The sequence below is a fragment of the Zalophus californianus genome, chromosome 15 (genome assembly GCF_009762305.2).
Source record: "Zalophus californianus isolate mZalCal1 chromosome 15, mZalCal1.pri.v2, whole genome shotgun sequence".
Lineage (NCBI taxonomy): Eukaryota > Metazoa > Chordata > Mammalia > Carnivora > Otariidae > Zalophus > Zalophus californianus.
Window position 1 is genome coordinate 20,176,808 of NC_045609.1, and position 20,435 is coordinate 20,197,242.

General features: G+C 37.6%; 1 protein-coding gene across 3 annotated transcripts in view; it reads left to right on the forward strand.

The window, feature by feature from the left end:
* The window catches only part of BICC1 (BicC family RNA binding protein 1), a 306,344-nt gene that overhangs the window by 268,103 nt on the left and 17,806 nt on the right, over nucleotides 1–20,435 (forward strand). For 2 of the 3 annotated variants that reach the window (XM_027596826.2, XM_027596824.2), the window contains exons 6-17: nucleotides 1,097–1,150; nucleotides 1,592–1,786; nucleotides 2,224–2,475; nucleotides 5,188–5,319; nucleotides 7,394–7,580; nucleotides 9,406–9,567; nucleotides 10,163–10,359; nucleotides 10,497–10,629; nucleotides 11,158–11,314; nucleotides 13,391–13,556; nucleotides 16,450–16,489; nucleotides 16,880–17,034. In XM_027596826.2, coding sequence (XP_027452627.1) covers nucleotides 1,097–1,150; nucleotides 1,592–1,786; nucleotides 2,224–2,475; nucleotides 5,188–5,319; nucleotides 7,394–7,580; nucleotides 9,406–9,567; nucleotides 10,163–10,359; nucleotides 10,497–10,629; nucleotides 11,158–11,314; nucleotides 13,391–13,556; nucleotides 16,450–16,489; nucleotides 16,880–17,034 — 1,830 coding nt within the window. The remainder of the gene's footprint in view (nucleotides 1–1,096; nucleotides 1,151–1,591; nucleotides 1,787–2,223; nucleotides 2,476–5,187; nucleotides 5,320–7,393; nucleotides 7,581–9,405; nucleotides 9,568–10,162; nucleotides 10,360–10,496; nucleotides 10,630–11,157; nucleotides 11,315–13,390; nucleotides 13,557–16,449; nucleotides 16,490–16,879; nucleotides 17,035–20,435) is intronic. The other variant, XM_027596825.2, reaches the window with a different exon arrangement.

The following is a 20,435-nucleotide window of genomic DNA, read 5'->3' on the forward strand; positions in this document are numbered from 1 at the left end:
TTCATCTCTAAATGGTTGTAGAAGAGAGGGAGCACTGTAAATGTGACGGCAACATAAAGTGAAGTCCCTGAGGCAAGGCCCAGAGAACATTATGTTAGGAAAGGACCTGGAACCTTGCCTACTGCAAGCACATGTCCACTGTGGGGATTCTGTCCATAGCATCATACGTGTGGTTCTGCAGGGTGTGCCACATCACCTTCGAAGAGGCAGTGCCCAAGTGCTCGTCTTCCTCACATTGACTGAATTATGTCTCTCTTTAGTTTATACACATTTTTCTAGTTTTTGTGTTTGAAAACTAATGAAACTCACCTGTCCATACATTTTCAGTACCTGAAGATCAGATAGTATTATTTGTGTTATTTGGAAGTTTCCTCTCTAATCTAATCACAGTACTAGAAACTGTCAACCACAAAGATGAGTAAGATAACAGTCTTTTCTCTGTGGGGACTAATGGTGACAGTGACACATACATAAGAAAGAAAGCAAGGGCAGTATTCCAAATATTTGACAATTGGTATGGCATGGGGTATGGTCTATCAGGAACAGTGCGCTGGAGCCCCACACCTTTACCCTCATGCCAAGATTAATTCTTTAGTTGATGGATCATGGGAAAGTCCAGGGGATCCCGGGAGAGAGCTGGAGATAGTATTGGAGCAAAGATTTTTTTTTTTTTTAACCAACTAGAATGAAGTAGTTCAATATTTTGAGTACTTATTGCAGCAATAACATTGTATAGTGATTCACAGTACAGATTTGATATACACTATGCAGAGTTTAAACAAAAGATAGAAAATGCAGTGAACAAGAGAAATGATAAAGTGGGCAGGATGGCATTATGGGGACTGCGAGGTTTTAGGTAAGTCCAGGGGTTGATGTAAATCAGTTGACACAAATCAGCTAAGGAGCTCAATAAAATGCAAATTATGATTAAGTAGGACTGGGTTGGTGCCTGAGATCCTTCATTTTTAACAAGCTCCCAGATAATGGCAATGCTGTTTTTTCCTAGGTGACATTTTGAGTGGCAAGGGTGTAGATGACTGGAAAAGCAGTTGTGGGCTCAATTGAAATCTAACTCTGTATTTTCTTATTTTTGCAGGTATCTATAGCAGGACAACCAGCAGGAGTAGAATCTGCCCGAGTTAGAATTCGGGTAACTATTTACTACTTTAATACTGTAAATCAGTATCGGCAATGGTTGCATCATAAGGCAATAAAAATATCTTAATGTATCAATTTATAACCAAATCATATGTTCAATAGTTAGGAAATAGTGACAGAAGTTGTTTTAATGTGTTGAAGATGTTTCTTAGAGATATTCCAGATTATACCTGACTCTGTTTCTCTGATGATTTTAAAATGATGAAAAAGAGACCCAAGGAAGAATTCCACAGGCAACTGTTACAAACTCTCAGGTTTCACAAAAGCCTCCTTTAATTTGAGAAAATTTACAAAGTCTACCCAAGCTTATGTCTATAATAAAAACAATTTATGTTTTATAATTCCAACCTCAGAAAAGAAGGAATGAGTTATGTACATCTCTAAATGTGTAGTGATTCAGCTGTCTGCTTTGGGCTTGCATACTTTAATTTAGGAGCTGCTTCCTTTGGTGCTGATGTTTGAGCTACCAATCGCTGGGATTCTTCAACCGGTTCCCGATCCTAACTCCCCCTCAATTCAGCACATATCACAAACGTACAACATTTCAGTGTCATTTAAGCAGCGTTCTCGAATGTATGGTGCTACTGTGATAGTACGAGGATCTCAGAATAACACCAGTGCTGTGAAGGCAAGTAATTGAGATAATTATGAACATCATAAGTGTACGAATTATGCAAGTTTTATTTTTATTTTTTTTAGATTTTATTCATTTGAGCGAGAGAGTGAGAGAGTGAGCATGAGGGGTGGGGGAAAGGGAAAAGGGAGAGGGAGAAACAGACTCCCCGCTGAGCAGGGAGCCCAATGTGGGGCTCGATCCCAGGACCCTGGGATCACAACCAGAGCCAAAGCAGATGCTTAACTGACTGAGCCATCCCGGTACCCCTATGCAAATTCATTTTTAAAGGATTTCAAACTAATTCATTTTCCAGAATTTTCCCTTGTATTGCATTTTGGTTTATGGAATGTGTTGAGTTTCTCCATAGCTATTAGAAGTACACTAGAATCTTTCCTTGTATGTGGACAGTTATTCTGTAGGATTATTTCTCTCCTACCTTTTTCTGGTAGGAAGGAACTGCCATGCTGTTGGAACATCTCGCTGGGAGCTTGGCATCAGCTATTCCTGTGAGCACACAACTAGATATTGCAGCTCAACATCATCTCTTTATGATGGGTCGAAATGGAAGCAACATCAAACATATCATGCAAAGAACAGGTGCTCAGATCCACTTTCCTGACCCCAGTAATCCACAAAAGAAATCCACCGTCTACCTCCAGGGCACCATTGAGTCTGTCTGTCTTGCAAGGCAATATCTCATGGTAGGTTTACTGAAATTAGTGTTACAATTTCATTTTATTTTCTTTACTTCTTTGGGTACAGTGTATGTGACGGCACACACCATACTACTGTGGTATTCATGAAAACGCTTCAAAAGCCTTGTCAAATAAGTTTCTTGCTAAAAGGAAATAAAATAAGAGTAAAGTATGTAGTGCCTTACAGGCTTCATTTCATTACATAGGCAAGTAATTTCTTTGCAGTATTTTTTTTTAACTTAAACTAAACACAGAAGGGGATACAATGAAATAATGTGCTGTATTTTGTGGAAGGTGATTTTCATCTGACATGTAGTATTTGTCTGCATTTGACAAAAAAAGTCTTCTGTTTAAACAGAAAAGTAAAAATACCTTTTTACCCTCACAGATATAAATCTTATTTTTTTGATACAAATTTTAGTAACATGAAACGTGAACATTTCACAGATGTCTGATACAACTTAAAAAATGGTATTGAAGCCGCGAATTTGAGTCTTAATGCATTGAAGAAAATAGCCATTATATAATTAGCTATTGCTTCCTACTTAAAATTTGCAATATTTCTGTTCTTCCTATATTCATTTAAAAACACAGTGTGTAGGTTGATACATAGTAACAAAATGGATTGACATAATGTGGACTTACAAATTATCTTATTAAAAACATCCCTGTATTCTCCTGTTCAAGAACTTGACCTTTAGTAATATTTGAAACAGTAAGCCTCAGGTGTGATCTTTACTATTATTAACTTGCAGAATTTGTTTTTGAGAAACTTTTCAGAAAATGCAATTTTTGTTTTTTAAGAGAGAGAGAGGAGCACAAGCAGGAAGGGGAGGGGCAGAGGATGAGGGAAAGAGAATCTTAAGCGGGCTCCATGCTCAGCATAGAGCCCAACTCAGGCCTAGATCCCAGGACCCTGAGATCATGACCTAAGCCAAAATCAAGAGTCTGACATTTAATTAACTAAGCCACCCAGGTGCCCCAGAAAATCCAAACTTTTATTTTTGATTGCATTCCTCTGATAGATAAGAGCTTGTTATAATCATTAAGGATTATAATACATAATTATTTTGTTGTGAATGATTTCTTTTTAGCCAGGCTTAGTTTAGAAGGATATTTTTATTTTTTTATTTTTTTAAAGATTTCATTTATTTATTTGACAGAGAGACAGAGCACAAGCAGGGGGAGCAGCAGGTAGAGGGAGAAGCAGGCTCCCCGCTGAGCAGAGAGCCCGATGTGGGGCTTGATCCCAGGACCCCGGCATCATGACCTGAGCTGAACGCAGATGATTAACTGACTGAGCCACCCAGGTGCCCCTATAAGGATACTTTTAATATACCACTAGTTAGGTAGCATATTTATGTCCAAAGATTATTATGATTACTCTTCATAATTTTCTTTTTTCTGCTTTTTCTCTATAGGTATTATTTTAAGTGAAGTTTTTCAGACATTCTGTACAGTTAGGAATTCATATTCAGTTTGATCATACCTACCAAAAATTTAAGTGTGCAATGAGATATAGTATTGTATAATATTAAAAGAAGTGAGGAAGAGAGGGATAAATTAAAAGGCCTTAACCTAGGGGCACCTGGATGGCTCAGTTGGTTAAGTATCTGACTCTTGATTTCAGCTCAGGTCATGATCTCTGGGTCATGAAATTGAGCCCCATGTTGGGCTCCACACTCAGCACAGGCCCTGCTTCAGTTTCTCTCCCTCTGCCCCTCCCCCAACTCATGCGTGTGTGCACACACTCTCTTTCTCTCAAATAAGTAAATAAATCTTTAAAAGAAATAAAAGGCTTTAACCTATATTTTAAATACAAAAATCACTTTTATCCACAAGGAAAATGGAACACAGTCATTTCATTTTAATTCCAGTGTATTTGACTGGTACTTCTCCTGACACTTCTGTACAGAACCCAGCAATCAGTGGGCTAGTACTGAGTGTCCTGGGAATCAGTAAAAGTATGAGATTCCTATAGTTAGTAGAGTCAGGGCCAGGAAGAAAGGATCAGAGAAACAAACAAGTGCTGACCTCTGCAGAGCTAAAAAGTGAGAAAGCTAAAAGAAGAAACAGTAGTAGCATTTTACTCCAGGAAGGAGGTAAGGTTGGAGCTGCCCCAGAAGAGAAGTAGGTCTTCAGTTGGTGAAGAAACCTCTGGGTGAGTTGAGACCCAAGTACAGAATCTGCTTGAAAAATAGTCAGGAGGCTGGTCTAGCCTTTAGGAAGGGGCAGATGTGTGGACATACAGGCCTGTGACTATACAAGCAAAGCTGGGCCAGAATGTGGAGATCTTGAAATGCTGGTACATGTTTAGATTTCATTCAGAAGACAATAAAAACCAGTACTGTAAGTCTTTGAGCAAAAGCACAGGATTAGTGCCCTTGATGTGGTTCAGGATCTAGTTTCTGGCATCACTAACAGAATGGAAGTCAGAGAATGGAGGAATTTTCCAAGGTGGAAAGTGGGTAAAAAATTTAGGGCCAATAACATAAACTTCAGACACATATTATTTTGTTGTTCAAAAATAGTTTGTGCCCTCAGCATTATTTCCACACCAATTCCCTAAGCTTTGTGAAAGCATGTGATTCAGCTTTAATACTTTGGTTTACTCTTTCAGCCCATAGAATATTGCATTATTTGTAGGCATGTTAAATTATCAGATGTTTAAATGAGTAACGTTTTACTTCCTACACTTTCTGTTGTGACATTTCTTAGGGTTGTCTTCCCCTTGTGTTGATGTTTGATATGAAGGAAGAAATTGAAGTTGATCCACAGTTCATTGCTCAGTTGATGGAACAGCTCGATGTCTTCATCAGTATTAAACCAAAGCCGAAACAACCAAGCAAGGTTGGTTCAGAGTCTGGACCCCGAGAACCACATATTGTATCACATTCTAGATAGTTTTATTTTCATATACATGTGTATTTGCATATACATGGAATTAAATATTCTATATAATACATACGTCATTATATATTATACTTTGTTATTTAAATACATAAGTTTGTAAAAACATTCATTATTGATCATCATTTTCTTTATGTGTTAGTTTTGGAGTTCATTTTTAATGACCATTATTTTTTACAAACATATGAGAAAGAAAGCAAAGATGTGTTTTTATTAATTTGCAACCTGGTAACTTTCAGCTTTACTGAGTTTTCAGAGAGTTGATAAGGCTGAACATTGTGTTAAGTGTGTATGTGTATGTGTACATATCCAGTGCAATTAAAAAATATTTAGTTTACATACTCTTTGTGAGCCACTCTGCTAGCCCTGGAGATTTAAAGAAGAGATAGCCATTCTCTTTAATAAAATAATAAACTACTAATGATAATCAAAAGTAAATAATGACATGTCCCCAGTTCAGCCTTCTTGGAACTTCTCTTAAGATGTTGCAAAATTTCAATAATTCCATGTATAGTCAAAATGTAATGGGCTAAACCTGATGATATTAAATGCTAGTGAGAATATGACGGAAGAGGAATGTTCCTACCTTAATGTCATGTAAATTGGCACAGCCACTTTGAAGAGCAATTTGGGACCTTCTAATCATACCGAAAATACAGATATCCTCCTGCCCACCAGCATTCTATGTCTAATTAGACACCCTGAAGAGACCTATGTACCACAGTCGAAAGATAAGAATGGTGTGGAATAAAAGAAGCAAGGTGCATAATAACATGTACTAAATAATAACATTTATGTATACTTTTTATTCTAGTAGGTAAAACCCCAAACAGTTGTGCTTTCCATTTTTTAATTTCTATAAATCTTATTATATATGTATCATGGTGTAATATGTATCATAGATGATTTTTATATATGTAAATACCATGGTTTTCAGTGTCCGAATTATGAAAAACAATCATGCCTTCTTCAAAAGAAAACTTTAAAGGAAAAGAGAGGTTTGTTTCTAAGTGAACTTGATATAATGAGTTTAAAGTTAGCAGGACATTAATTTTATGTATCTTGAAGTGTCATGCTTGACTAATTTGGCTGGAGTCACTGCAGACACCAAGATTGGAAGATAAAGACAGAAGAGACTTTGTGCATGTGAAGGGTGTCAGGCACAAGCGGAGCTCCTGGAGTTCAGTAAGAAATGAGCCAGGTCAGGGGAGAATAGATTGTAAGTGAGAATTCTGGAGCCTTGTAGCATCCCACGGCCATTTAGTTCTGTCTGGCTGGCCCCAGTGCTGACTACTGCTTTAACTGCTTTTTTAGTCACAAATTTTCTTTATTGCCCATTGGAGGCTCTCCTCTTGAGTTCACACTTCCAGTTTTCTAGATGAGTCCATTGAGAAAAAAATACAGTGTTTAGAAATTTATTTTACCGTAAGCTTTGCCATTGATATGCCATCAGTGAGGAATAGTGGTACCTTAAGGTCTATTAGTTAACTAGGAGACTATAAATGTCAAATGTAAGTGACTGTTACTATGCAGTCTATATATGGTGACAAGTTTCATTTGTTTTGTAAAGATGAGATCAAGGAGAAAGCTTTCATGTTAACAGCAAGAGATTGCCAAGAGAATGGGCTGTAGAGGCAAAGGACCCGAGGTCCAGTCCTCTCGCTGCCCCAGCCCAGCAAGGCCATGACCAGTGGTAGGTCCCTTAATCTCACTGAATGTGAATCATAATTCCCATCCAGAAGGTTTCTGGCAAGCATCAAGATTTATGTACAGCTTCTATCCCAGTGCCTGAAACACAGGACACACCCAGTAAATTATAACTAACCCTTTATGGTTTTACCACAAGGAGTAAACATAAGAAATAAGTAGTTAGAATTTTTAGTTGATTTTAAAACCGCATCAATATATTCCTTTTTGGAATCCTTATTACCATATTCATTTCTAACCCACCTCCCCAATTCACTGTAGACTGTTTGCATGTCACCTTTTTCTTTCCCATTGTGTGTTTTCATAGTCTGTGATTGTGAAAAGTGTTGAGAGAAATGCTTTAAATATGTATGAAGCAAGGAAATGTCTCCTCGGACTTGAAAGCAGTGGGGTTACCATAGCAACCAGCCCGTCCCCAGCATCCTGCCCTGCCGGCCTGGCATGTCCCAGCCTGGACATCTTAGCTTCAGCAGGCCTTGGACTCACTGGACTAGGTATAAAATTTATTATTATAACGCTTCTCATTCACTGGGGGATTGCTTAGCTAGTTCCCTTTCTTTCTACCATTTGGGGCTACATTTTAAAGGCTATTTTTTCCCTTGTCAGACCCTAAGATTAGGTGAAAAAGCAACAAAACTCATATCAATCCATTTTGGGTTTTTTGTTAGACTCCATAGATTTTTTTTTACCTAGATTCTTTTTATTTTGGCATAAATAATCAAGGTCTGACTTTTATTTTCAGTGGCTGTGTTTGTTCTTCTAAATTAAGAATGCCATTGAGAGTGAAGTGAGCAGGCTGACTATAATTTATGTGTTTGTTCTCTCTTGCATTTGCAATATTGCCATCCATCCCTAGAGGTAAAGATTACCCAGTTTGCTTTTCAAAAAGTAATTGCAAATCTGTATGAGGGGTAGGGAGAGGGAGAGGTGAAAGTGAGCAGAACCCCCACTCCCAGTGGTCAGAACTGCATCATCCAGACACAAAGGAAATCTATCCTGCAGCTACCAAGAGGAGCAAATAGACCTGTATTTATATCTAAGGCAAAGAATAGAAGGTGAAAGAGCATCATCCCCTCAGTGCTTTAGTTCTTTGAGAAAGTGAGGTGAGGCGCTTCATAGTTGTGATATGTACCACCTCATTTATGGATTCCTGCCTAACAGGCTAGAGTTCATTGCCATATTGCAGTTATGCTAGTTCACTACTTTCTTGCACATTTTTCAGTAGCCTTAATATAAAAAGTGAATGTAATAACCCTAGAAAATAATTTTGCCTCATGCAGTATTGATCTGAGACAGAAAAAATACTCTCAGCATTCTGTAAATTTTTTTTTCTAATAGCTATTTCTTCCTTTTAAAAATTATATGGTTATAATATGATTAAGATTCTGGGTAGCCCTCTCTAGACACCATTACAGTAAAGACAGACACCTTTCCCCTTGGCCTCTGATCTCCCAAAATTGTCCCTTCCACTGGAGATCTGAACACTCATAACAACACATGCATGTGAGTCAGGAAGGGCCCCTGAGATAATTGAGCAGGAACCAAGTTCTTCCTGCACCAGTGAAAAGATTCAGTTACTCAGTGTTTAAAATGTTTTCATGTCTATTACTATCCGTAATACTTAATACTTAAAATATTCCTGGGAAGTTATATGCAACTTCATATTTTGCTTTAGAATATATTTAAATGCCTGAAGGGAAGTTTCATTACTTAAATCAAACATTAAATCCTTAAAAGAAGCAAAAAACAAAAAATTGTTTCGGAGGAAAGTTTTCATACTCATTGAGATGGACCATGGACCACAGGGAAGTCGTGTGTTTTGACACAGTGAATGCAAACTGTTCCAAGTAGCTTGGCCTCTCCACAAATGGGCCGAATGTAGTCATTCTGCGGCAGGAGAACATTCTCCTGTTCTCTGCTAATAGTAAGTGGTTTGAAAACAGTTTGTTTGGAAACAGAAAACAAATGAGTTATACAGAGAAATAAAAATGAGTCTCCACTTGAGCAGAAGTTTGTTCACCCTGGCTCGTCGAAGTGAGTGCAAAGCAGCTGGTACTGCTTGGTGACCCTGACTGCCTCCCTGGTTTACATATACCTAACTTCCCGTTCTGATCAGCTTCTGTTTGTAGATAGTCCGGGTTCTGTGTTGGGAGTTGTAGCATGCAGTATCTCCTGTGAATATTTAAAAGAAGGTAATCTGTCACTCATATTATATTTGGGAAATATTAGACTATCTCAGTGTGCATTCCGAATATTGGTGCCATCTGTATTTTTAAATCTTGAATTTATGCATATTGACTTCGCATTCATTTATTGCAGGTCTTTTGGGGCCTACCACCTTATCTCTAAACACATCAACAACCCCAAACTCACTCTTGAATGCTCTTAATAGCTCAGTCAGTCCTTTGCAAAGTCCAAGTTCTGGCACCCCCAGCCCCACGTTATGGGCACCCCCACTTGCTAACACTTCAAGTGCCACAGGTGAGTATCCTGTAAGTACAATCAAAGGCATGTGGTTTTAGGTGTCCGTTTTTAAATAAAATTTACTAGTGGCTCTTCTCCTTAGGGAAAAATTATGGTTCAAAGCATACTGCAGCTAAACAGAAACTCCCCAGCGTGTAAATTAGTTAAAATGAAGCATGACAAAGCAGTGAGTTTTTCATGAAAGTAGAATATGATCTTCAGACATGACAGACACATCAGAAAAAAGAGTATGATGAGCAAGGAAGCAGTGGCAAAGACACATGAAGCTCACCTGCCTGGTAATTAGGAAATGCCAGTTCCAGGTGGACAAATGTGCTTGACAGGCATATGCACATGCGAAATCTGGCTAGTTTCCTCAGCAGTACAGTGAAGAGCTTCAATTAAATATTCTCTAAAGTCTTCTTCCATTTGAACATTGCTCTGTGTTTTTATAGTAATGTTAAACCTAGTTACAGAGAAGTATCAAAACTGAATTCTCTTACTGAATTTGTAGCAACAGAGATGAAGTTTTTTGTTTTTACTGAAAAAAAGTAATATTTGTTGAATCTGAGTTTTTTCCTGTCTAATATGTCTTCATGAAATGTCATTGTAGGTTTTTCTGCTATACCACACCTTATGATTCCATCTACTGCCCAAGCCACGTTAACTAATATTTTGTTGTCTGGTGTACCCACCTACGGGCACACAGCTCCGTCACCCCCTCCTGGCTTGACTCCTGTTGATGTCCATGTCAACAGTATGCAGACAGAAGGCAAAAAAATCTCTGCTTCTTTAAATGGACATGCACAGGTAATGTCCTTTGCTAGAGTAGTGTGATCTATGCTGTTTGTAAGAGATAAGCCACTGGTAATATGTTTAAACTTTCACCTGAAATGAATTTTAGAATTGTGACCATATCTGTATGTTATTTTCTGTTATCATTTTAGTCTCCAAATATAAAATATGGTGCAATATCCACTTCATCACTTGGAGAAAAAGTACTGAGTGGGAATCACAGTGATCCATCTAGACAGACAACTGGACCTGAGCAGGCATCTCCCAAATCAAACCCTGTGGAAGGTAACTTTCTTTCTGAACTTCATCCTGGTCTGTTACTTGGATAAAGGGGGTTGTAAAGTCTTTGTGGTGATTTCAAGTTGGTTTTGCTAACCATTTATGACTCATCCTGCCTCAAGTATGCAGAAAGACATCTTGAATGAAATTCCAAAGAACACAGGGAAAGATAAACTGAAAAACACTTTCCACAGAAAGAATCACTTCCCATTACATTGGAACGTCAAAATTAAGTGGATGTAATTGTGTAAGAGGAAAGCATCAATTTACTAAATGTTTATAATTTTTTCCCAAGTAGAGTATTTCTTTTTTTTGAAACCCTTTCACCCCTAATAATCTTTTTAAAATGTGAGGGCCTTCTCTTTAGATTTCATCTTGAATGAAATTTGGGGCAGCCTGAATTTAAAGTGTCTTCTTTGCAGCTGAAAGCTGTTATGCCTGGGTCTCCCTTGAGTTGGGTTCTGATTTGTTTCCATTGCAGGTGGTTATTGATGATAAGGTGACATTTGGATTTTCACTTTATCCCTTCTGCAGGTTGTAACGATGCTTTTGTTGAAGTAGGCATGCCTCGAAGTCCTTCCCATTCTGGGAATGCTGGTGACTTGAAACAGATGATGGGTCCCTCCAAAGTTTCCTGTGCCAAGAGGCAGACAGTAGAACTGTTGCAGGGCACAAAAAACTCACACTTACAGTATGTATATTAATCTTTAAAAGTCTTTGATCCTTTGAAAGAAAATGTCTAACAGGCTGGATTTGTTTGAAACTCAGTAGTTGGTATTCTTTGGTTCAAGTGAGTTTGATCTTCTCCAAGAGTGTTTTTTATTTTTCTTTATAATTATCTTTTCTTTTTCCTTTTAAAAAATTCTGTTAAGGAATACCATCTGATAATGTTCATTCTTATATCTTCTCAATAGTGATTGGGTTCGTATCTGGGTTCTCTAAACCATCCTTGTGCTCTGGAACTTTAACATGCTCCCTGCTCTTCAGCAAAGCAATATTTACTCTGATGTTTCTGTTAGAAATTTTCCTGCTGTGAATTCTCCTTCATTTGGCTTTGAATTTCTAACTTAAACTATGGCATCCTTGTTCCAAGGCAGTTAATTGCTGACTTTGGTAATAAATACTTGATAGTTTCATGATTTTATTTATTACAAACCGCAGTGAATATAAATGCATATATTGTAGTCACTGTAACTCCCCGTACCATAATAGCACAGTTACAAATGTCTTATCCTTACTCTATTTTCTTTTTCCATTTACTTTATTTTTTTCAAATAGACAGTCTGTTCACACTTAAAAAAAAAAAGGCAATACAGTGGAATGCTTCTATGTTGAAAGATTTTGCTCCCATCCATCTCCCTCCACCCAATTTCCTCTACTGTCTTATTAGTTTTCTTGTATATTCTTACAGAGGAGAGTATCTTAAGACAAATATAGCCTTTATATTTGTATTTCCTGTGTTTCTTACCAAAATCTGTTTTGTTTTTATAAACTCTTTGGTCAGTTAATTACTCTTGTTCCCATTTCGTCCAAATCTGCTTTATCTGTATTTTTCCTTACGTGGTACTAGTAGCTACGGTGAACATTATTCAGCATAGGTTAGAGAAGTAAATTTGCTTTCTTCACTGTGTTGAAGCATTTGAAGGGTATGCCTGTTCTTTTCATCCTTAAATAGGTTCTGAACTTACCTCTCATCTAAATTAAGCTGCACCTCCCGAATGGTCTCTCTGCCTCTACGCTTTCAGCAGCTCAGTCAGTCCTTTATTTTGTTCCAGCAATTTTTTTGAACACAGAAGTCTGATTGTTACACTCTGGCTTTAAATACACCCGTCGTCCACGTTGCTTGCTTCCTTTGCTTTGCTTACGCTGTTCTCCTGGCCCTCATGCTGCCGAACCTGCAGAGGCCCTTTACATTCAGTTCTGATGTCCTGTGTGAAGCCACCAGGAACTTATGTCAAGCAAACAAAGTGCAGTGCTCCTCCTCTTATATTCCAATAACCTGTTCTCAATTCCTCTGAATTCCCCTGGCACAATGGAACAGTGAATGACAAAAGAAAGAATGAACAAATCAGATCAGCTCTTCAACTAATACTGTTTATTTCTCTTTTACTTGAGCTTAATATACAATTGGATTTGAACTTGAGGTGCATGTATAGGGCATTACCAATCTTGCAATTCAGATAATTTTTCCTATTTTAAGGGTCATTTTTATGTTCATCTATGCACCCTGAACAGGTTTGGGGAAATATTTATTTATCTGATACCTGTGTCATAGTAGATTTGTTAGCAATACCATATGCATTTCACACGCAGGAATTGGATCATCTGCATGCCTTCAGATTGACTTGTTTCTGCTTAGACTGCATATGCATAAGTCATTGCTATCTCTTTGATGTATTCAAATTAGAAATCTTGTCCGTGTGTCTGTTCTGTATGTACCACAGACATACACCATACATACAACATATAATGTTTGGGAAAATGTATCACGAAATAGTTTCAACTCCAGCTCTAGAGTCATATGCTTGGGTTGAGATTCCAGCTGTACCATTTACTAGAGGTATGACCTTGGGTAAGGTACATCCTTTATCTGTAAAATGGGAATACTACTACTACCTACCTCAGGGCAGTGTTGTGAAGATGAAATGATATAACACATGTCAATAGTTGACAGTAGTAAACATATAGTAAATGTGCACACAGGAAATGAAACGTTCAGTATGTTTGTATATAAACATGGAGTGTTAAGTTCCAAACTGTCTCACAGCAGCACTGACAGGTTGCTCTCCGACCCTGAACTGAGTGCTGCAGAAAGCCCTTTGGCTGACAAGAAGGCTCCTGGAAGTGAGCGGGCTGCAGAGAGGGCCGCAGCTGCCCAGCAAAACTCCGAAAGGGCTCGCCTAGCCCCGCGGCCATCATATGTCAACATGCAGGTAATGAGGAGAAACGGGGGAGTCATCCACATGTGGGGTGGTAGGGTTAGGGAATGGGGAATTCAGCAAATGTTTAGCAATAGAGTAGAAATTTGGTTTTCCTTCAACACTCTAGTCAGAATTAAATTTAAATATATATGTAGTAGTTAGGAATTGGTTTTACCATAAACATTAAAAACGAAAAGGTTGAGTGAGAATTCTTCTTTAAAATATCATATTAAAATTGACATAAAATGTTCTGTGTTACTATGTCTTATGCAAATGATAATATTTCTCTGTTACTTAAAGTTTAGATAAATGTGAAAGCTGTTACTTGTACGTATTACAGTCTTGGATAAATATATCTTTCTATTTAATGGAGATGATAAATTTGGTGTCATTTAGATAGTTATAAAAATAACTAATGTGATGCTTTAGATTTTTGAAAGTAGATGCTAAATATTATTGATGACTATGTTAGTTGAGAGATTTTTATGATTATTTTAAACACTTTCCTCAGCAGGGATCTTCTCTCTATCCATTTTTAAAGTATTAGGCTAATTACTCAAAATAGACTATTGATCATAAAATTCAGAAATTTAATTTCCATATAAACCACAATATGGGAGAGAAGGATTTTGTACTTTGTGCTTTAAGAGACTCTTATAAACATTTGATTTCAGTATCAGAATTACTGGGTAGACTTTCCTACTTCATAGTAAAAGATTTATTATCCCCAAGCCCCCCACCTCCCCCAAAAAGGGAAAAGCTTTTCACAGAATCTTAAAAACAAGCTGTCGTAGCTGTGTCAAAGAAAGTAATTCATGGGGCGCCTGGGCGGCTCAGATGGTTAAGCGTTCACCTTCGGCTCGGGTTATGACCCCAGGGTCCTGGGATCGAGCCCCACATCGGGCTCCCTGCTCCGTGGAAAGGCTGCTCCCCTCCCTCTCCCTCTCCCTCTCCCTCTGCCCTTCCCCCTGCTCATACTCTCTCTCTCTCTAGCTCTGTGTCCCAAGTGAATGAATAAAATCTTTAAAAAAAAAAAAGAAAGTAATTCATGTAACTAAGTTATACTTCTGTAATTTTAGTGAGAACAGTTCAATCCTGCTTGTCTGTTTTTTAATCCTTCACATTTGAACATTTTCATGAGTTATTAGATATTCATCTAATATCTATAGGTTTTTACATAACCTATGTCCTTTATAAAGTATCAAAGTTAAAAGAAAAGACATTTGTTACATTTTCTCTGGTGGGTTTATTTTCAGTTAATATAAATTAAAATTGTCTTACATAATAAGTACTCAATCCCCTGTATGATCCCTTTTGATTTTGGTCCATCTTATGGTTCTCTTCTTTTACATCAAGTTTATACCTAGTCAGCCATTTTCACATTCCTTTCTTTTAGGATGGATGAGAATGTTCTTGGTGATAGAGTTTCAACTTAAATAGATGTATTTATGCTACTAATGAAGAGCTAACTTTTAAAAGCACGAAGAACTCAATGATAATAGTCACCAAGCACTGACAGAGAAAGACTGAAGACTTCTCTGATTCCTGCAGCTAAAAATGATCTCTGTCTACTGACCCTTCTTGGAATGCTGTATCTCTAGCTCTCTCTTCACACTTACCTCACTTCCTAATTTATTTTGTAGTTATTTTTTTTTTACACATCCCTGCTAAGATTCTATGTGTTTTGAGGCTCGAGACCATTGTTGATTTGTTGTTGTATTCTACAAAAAGCAACATAATCTCTTTAACCAGAAGACACTCAATAAATATTTATTGAACAAGTGAATTTAGGATCTAATCATTAAAAGTTGATTTTAATTCCCAGTGCCATTTTAGACCTAGGATTTCAAAAACATTATCAAAGTGTGTTATCTAAAAATCTAGCTCTCCTGACTTACTATCATGTTCTTAGAGTTAATCACACATCCTAGTTTGTGTGGGTCAGCCCATTTATTTTTATAATTCTGGCCTGATTTTTATTTGTAGCCCATTTCTCTCTCAGAAATATCCTGTTTCAGACCATAAATTATATGGACACGCTATATATGCTGGTATAGTCCTCCTAAAAGAAGGGTCCAAAGAGCTCTCACCAGTTGGTTCTTGGCCTTCCTGGTAGGCCTTTAAGACATTCTTAAATCAAACCTTAAATAGTCCCTAAATTGGAGAGCTGAGAACACTGTTTGCATTTGAAATGTAGCTGTGTCTGGACTGCTTTCTTCAAAATGACCTATCTTGGTCCTCAGTAGACCTGACTATGACAGAAGTCACTTATTCATTGTGAGTGGAAAGAATGAATGGTGACATCCTAGTCCAGTACAAGAAGAGGTAGCTAGGTTTAATTTTATTGTATTGCTTAATGTCATTACAGATCAAAGCTAGACATTTGTTATTTATCTCCCTTCAAAAGCAAAGACTGTGCCAATTAGGTGCTAAATAATTTAAGTTGTCTTAACATCATCCCAATTCAGGCCATGCTTTACTTAAGTGAGGAGGGGATGTAGAGAAACAAAGAGGCCAGCTGATAATCAGAAAACATTTTGGTAATGCATTATTTTGAAACTTAGCCTAACTATTATTGGGTTATTCACTATACTTTAGCATCTCTTGGTCCTGGTATGTTAAATATTCACAGTAAATAGGATTTATTTCCCTTTTGAAGGAAAATTTCTAATTCTTGTCACTTTCATGTTAGAAGTAGTTAATTTATTCTAATTAATTAGTTTGAAAACATGTTTAAATTTATCAGACTTGTACTACATTACTGTCACAATATGGTGCAAAGCTTAGCATGTGTCCCAGGCAGATTCATGGGCTGTAGTCAGAACCTTTGTTCTCTAATTATGAGGTGTTGGCAAGACATTTGGATAGACTGGCAGTAAAGATATTTTCTCTCTTTTATTTTCAGGCATTTGACTATGAACAAAAGAAGCTATTAGCAACCAAAGGTATGTGCTGTGTTAATGACCTATACTTTGATTTTTTTTTTTCCCTAGGGGACCATAAAAAGTTTCCTAGTAGTCATGTTGAATTGAGGAATTGGACCTTCATAAAAAGAAACCTAGAATGTTGAGGTTCAAATTGCACAAATTTTGTTGGGGATGAATGTATTTTGTTGAATAGATTAGCATTAGCGCAATTAAGAAATAATGTAGCATTTTTCAATTTACTGTTACTTTGTATAAAATATTTTATGAAGATATTTTAAGGTATTTTGTGTTAAGAAATAATATGCAGTGATAATTTCTTTACATATATCAAAGAAATAGCATTCATCAATATTTTATTTTAGAAAAACATTAAAAATACCACATTTTTTTATATGCTGTTTCCCAAAGCTATGTTAAAGAAACCAGTGGTGACGGAAGTCAGAACACCCACAAATACCTGGAGTGGCCTCGGGTTTTCTAAATCCATGCCAGCTGAAACTATAAAGGAGCTGAGAAGGGCCAACCATGTGTCCTATAAGCCCACAATGACAACCACTTTTGAGGTTCGTAGTGTTATGCCTTACCCATTCTTCCTGTCTGTTCTCTCAGCAAACAAGAGGTACCATTCTTTATTTACATAAGGAAAAGTTGTTAATGGTGATTTGTTCTAATTTCTGTTCCTGTAAACATTTTGCTATCAAATTGACACAATCTAATATATTATGGTCTTTATGTACCTTCTCTCAAAGTTGTTGATCAGCTGTTAAAGAGATGTAAATTTGGATAAATTTGTTTTTGTTACGGGGAGAGTGTCACAAATGATAGAGCAGGGCTGAGATTAAGCAAAGGACAGATGTAATATTCCATAAAAATGTATAAAGAATCCCTTTATTTAAGGGTATCAATCACGAGCAGAACCACTATAGGGGAGAAAAGGAAAATACTCAACAAAAATAAGTTTTCAGATATGAGTTAAAAATTTAGCATGTTCAGATGTGCCAGGAACACAGCAGGAAGTATCATAAACAAGAGCTCCAAAGTTTTATGTTTCCCAGATGTTGGCTGCACTGCTCAGGGTGAGACTGGGAAGCTGGCATCCTTGCTGTATGGGGAGAGGATCCAGCGTTCCATACTTCTCAGCCAGGCTGCATGTGACTTGCTAAGCAAGGCCTTTTCAGTCCGATGGTATCAGATTTTAGCTGTAAGCCTTTTGTGAGTTGGGGTAGAATTAGAGCACACATATGCACACTCAGTACTGGGGAGAGTATACAAACCCAAACGTGGATAAAAATCATCAGTCCAAGAATCACAGTGTTCAACCAGAACACTGTAGGCTAAGAAACAAATACTGGTTAAGGGTTTCATAATTGTTAGTCTAATAACTAGCAATTGTAGATTGACCTTCTTTTCTCCACCAATTTTCCTTGTAATAAATTAGACTGTTGATGAAAGGCAAAAGCAAAATACAATTTTTTCCCATTGTTTTTAAGTGTAAAAAAAAATACTAAAAAGAACAGTCTCTTATGAATTTCATTGTCAGACTTAACAGTAGCAACCTGGCAGCCTGTATTTAAAGACTGAAGTTACTGTCAAGCAGCCAGAATGTAGGAACAATTATGAAAAATTGTGAGGCTCTAGGAGGCACACTCCTCTTTCTGCCATTATAGCTCTGAGAGAAAATAAGCTTTCCTTTTGTTGGCAGGGACCTTAAAACTGCTGTGCTGATTCTTAGGCTTTTAGTTGATGCACCTATGGTCCATCAGTTTCAGTTACTCTTGCCTTTGGCGGAGTAGAGTGTTAGGTGGTTGATCGTGTTTCTGTAGTTTCAGAGATGAAATATTTTACCCTAGAAATGCTAATTCAGTTGTGTTCTCAAAGACCAGCAGCATTACCAGTTGAAATGATCATTCTGATAATGTAGTAGTCAAGTGAATGGACTATGGGGCCTGACAGCCACCACTGATACATGGACAGCTCTGAGGAGTGACTTCTCCCCTCTGAACCTGTTTTCTCATTTGAGTTGTTTTGAGGATGACTTGGAAGAAAGTGTCCAGTATGTAGCATGGTGTGTGGTAAGTTCTCATAATATTGAGCAGCTACTATTCTTTCAAATGGAGAACTTTACCCTGAAGAAAACCAAGCACTGGCTGAAAGTTGAGATTATGTATATGAAAGCTCATTGCTGGAAGTATTATTCCACATTCAAACTAGATTTGCTTTTTATATCCAAAGGAATACCTCAGAGTATTATATGAACACATAGTGTGCTAAGAACAATTATCTTAAATCACATAATTTATTTCTTTGTGATTTATATAGTGCATTTTTATCCACAAGCTTATTCAGAGCTGCAAGCTCCCAGTGAGGAAAGACAGGCCCTGATCAGTTAAGTGTCTTACTTGAGGTCATGGCAGTAGGTGTTACAGAAAGGACGAGTTTATTTTTTAAAAATTTCCTTATACTTCTGTTATTAATGGTTTAACCCAAGAGGGTACATAGCAAAGGTGATAAGTAAATGATCTAGAACCATGTCGCCATAGCTTAACAGATAGAAGATTCACTTTGGAGAGCTTGGTAGAAATGCACATACTTCCTTCAGAAACTCATTCATCAGATAAGGAGAAGAATCAAGAATCTACATTTTCAGCGAAAGCCTAGTATGATTCTGATGCTGACACCCTTCTAGAAACACTGCTCTCAAGGGGTGTAACACTAGGAGGATGATACAGAAGTTATTTCAGAACCTAAAAGACTCTTCTGCTCCAGCCCCTGTCCAAGGATGGATAGACCACTTTCTGGAGGCAGAGATGTGCAGGGTCCCAGCTCAATGGCTGAACTCCCTCCTGTGGCTTTTCTTGCTTTGGCTATCTTGGGCTAGCCTGTTCCCCCCTTCCTGGCTAATGTCTAGCAACCTGTTCACACTGGAAGATGGGGGAGAGGGTGTGAGCAGCTAGATCAGTCATGGGCTTTCACCATGTAACCTGTTTTTATTTACAGCCCCTTCAACAGTGCTGATGAAAAGATATAACCACACTTTCTTTGGTAATGGTGTTCTAGATTTTCCCTGTTGTGTAAGACTTGAACCTTTCCCTCATGCATCCCAAATCCATTGAAAGGGGATGAAAGTGTCCTTTACAATAGTAAGATCTAATATTATGCAGCAGTTGCTATCTGCACATGCATGCCTTTCCCTTTATTCAGCTATAGGTCAGAGGGCTTAAAAACTGAGCAGTGAGGATTGCTTCTTTGGGTTAGGACATAGGGACAGGGTGGGATGGAGAAGGACCTGGGGTAAAACAGAACTTAAAAAATTTTTATTAAAGGATTAACCACATCTCTGCTTACAGCACTAATATTTTGAAATTAGAAGGTGGCAAGAAACACTCATTTTTCCTTATTCTTTTCCAAACAAAGCAAAACAAAACAAAATGGACAAGTAGAATGCTGATCTATGAGAAGAAGCATGTTTAGCCAATAGGTTCTGATGGGTGTGGGCTGCTCCCTCAGTGCGCCAGGATCAAGGCACACAGAATTTCCTGCTCTAGGAAGCTTGCCTGAGGCAAGAATTTGATGTTTTGAGCTTCTTATTCAGATTTCTGAGAAGCTAGACTTGAGCAGTTGTTTCTAGTTTTTTTAGGGCAGCTTTGAGAAATGAGTCTGTTCCAAAGAGCTCCTTCAGATAAGAAGCAGGCAGCTTGAGGCATTCTTTTGTTTTCTCCAAGACTCAAAAATATGACCCTATCCACTTGATCAAATATTGAGACACAAAAGGTTAAACAAAAGGCTGCTTTGACCTGCAATATCTCTGTCACATCAACAGAACTACGAAAGGTCTGGGATTTTTCCTTCTCTGTTTGCTACCCATCTCTGCCGCATATTCTCTGAAGCAAATAAAAACATGCATTGGGAATCAAAGATGGTTTTTAATTTCACCACCACTAAGAGTAATGAGGTTGTCTGATTA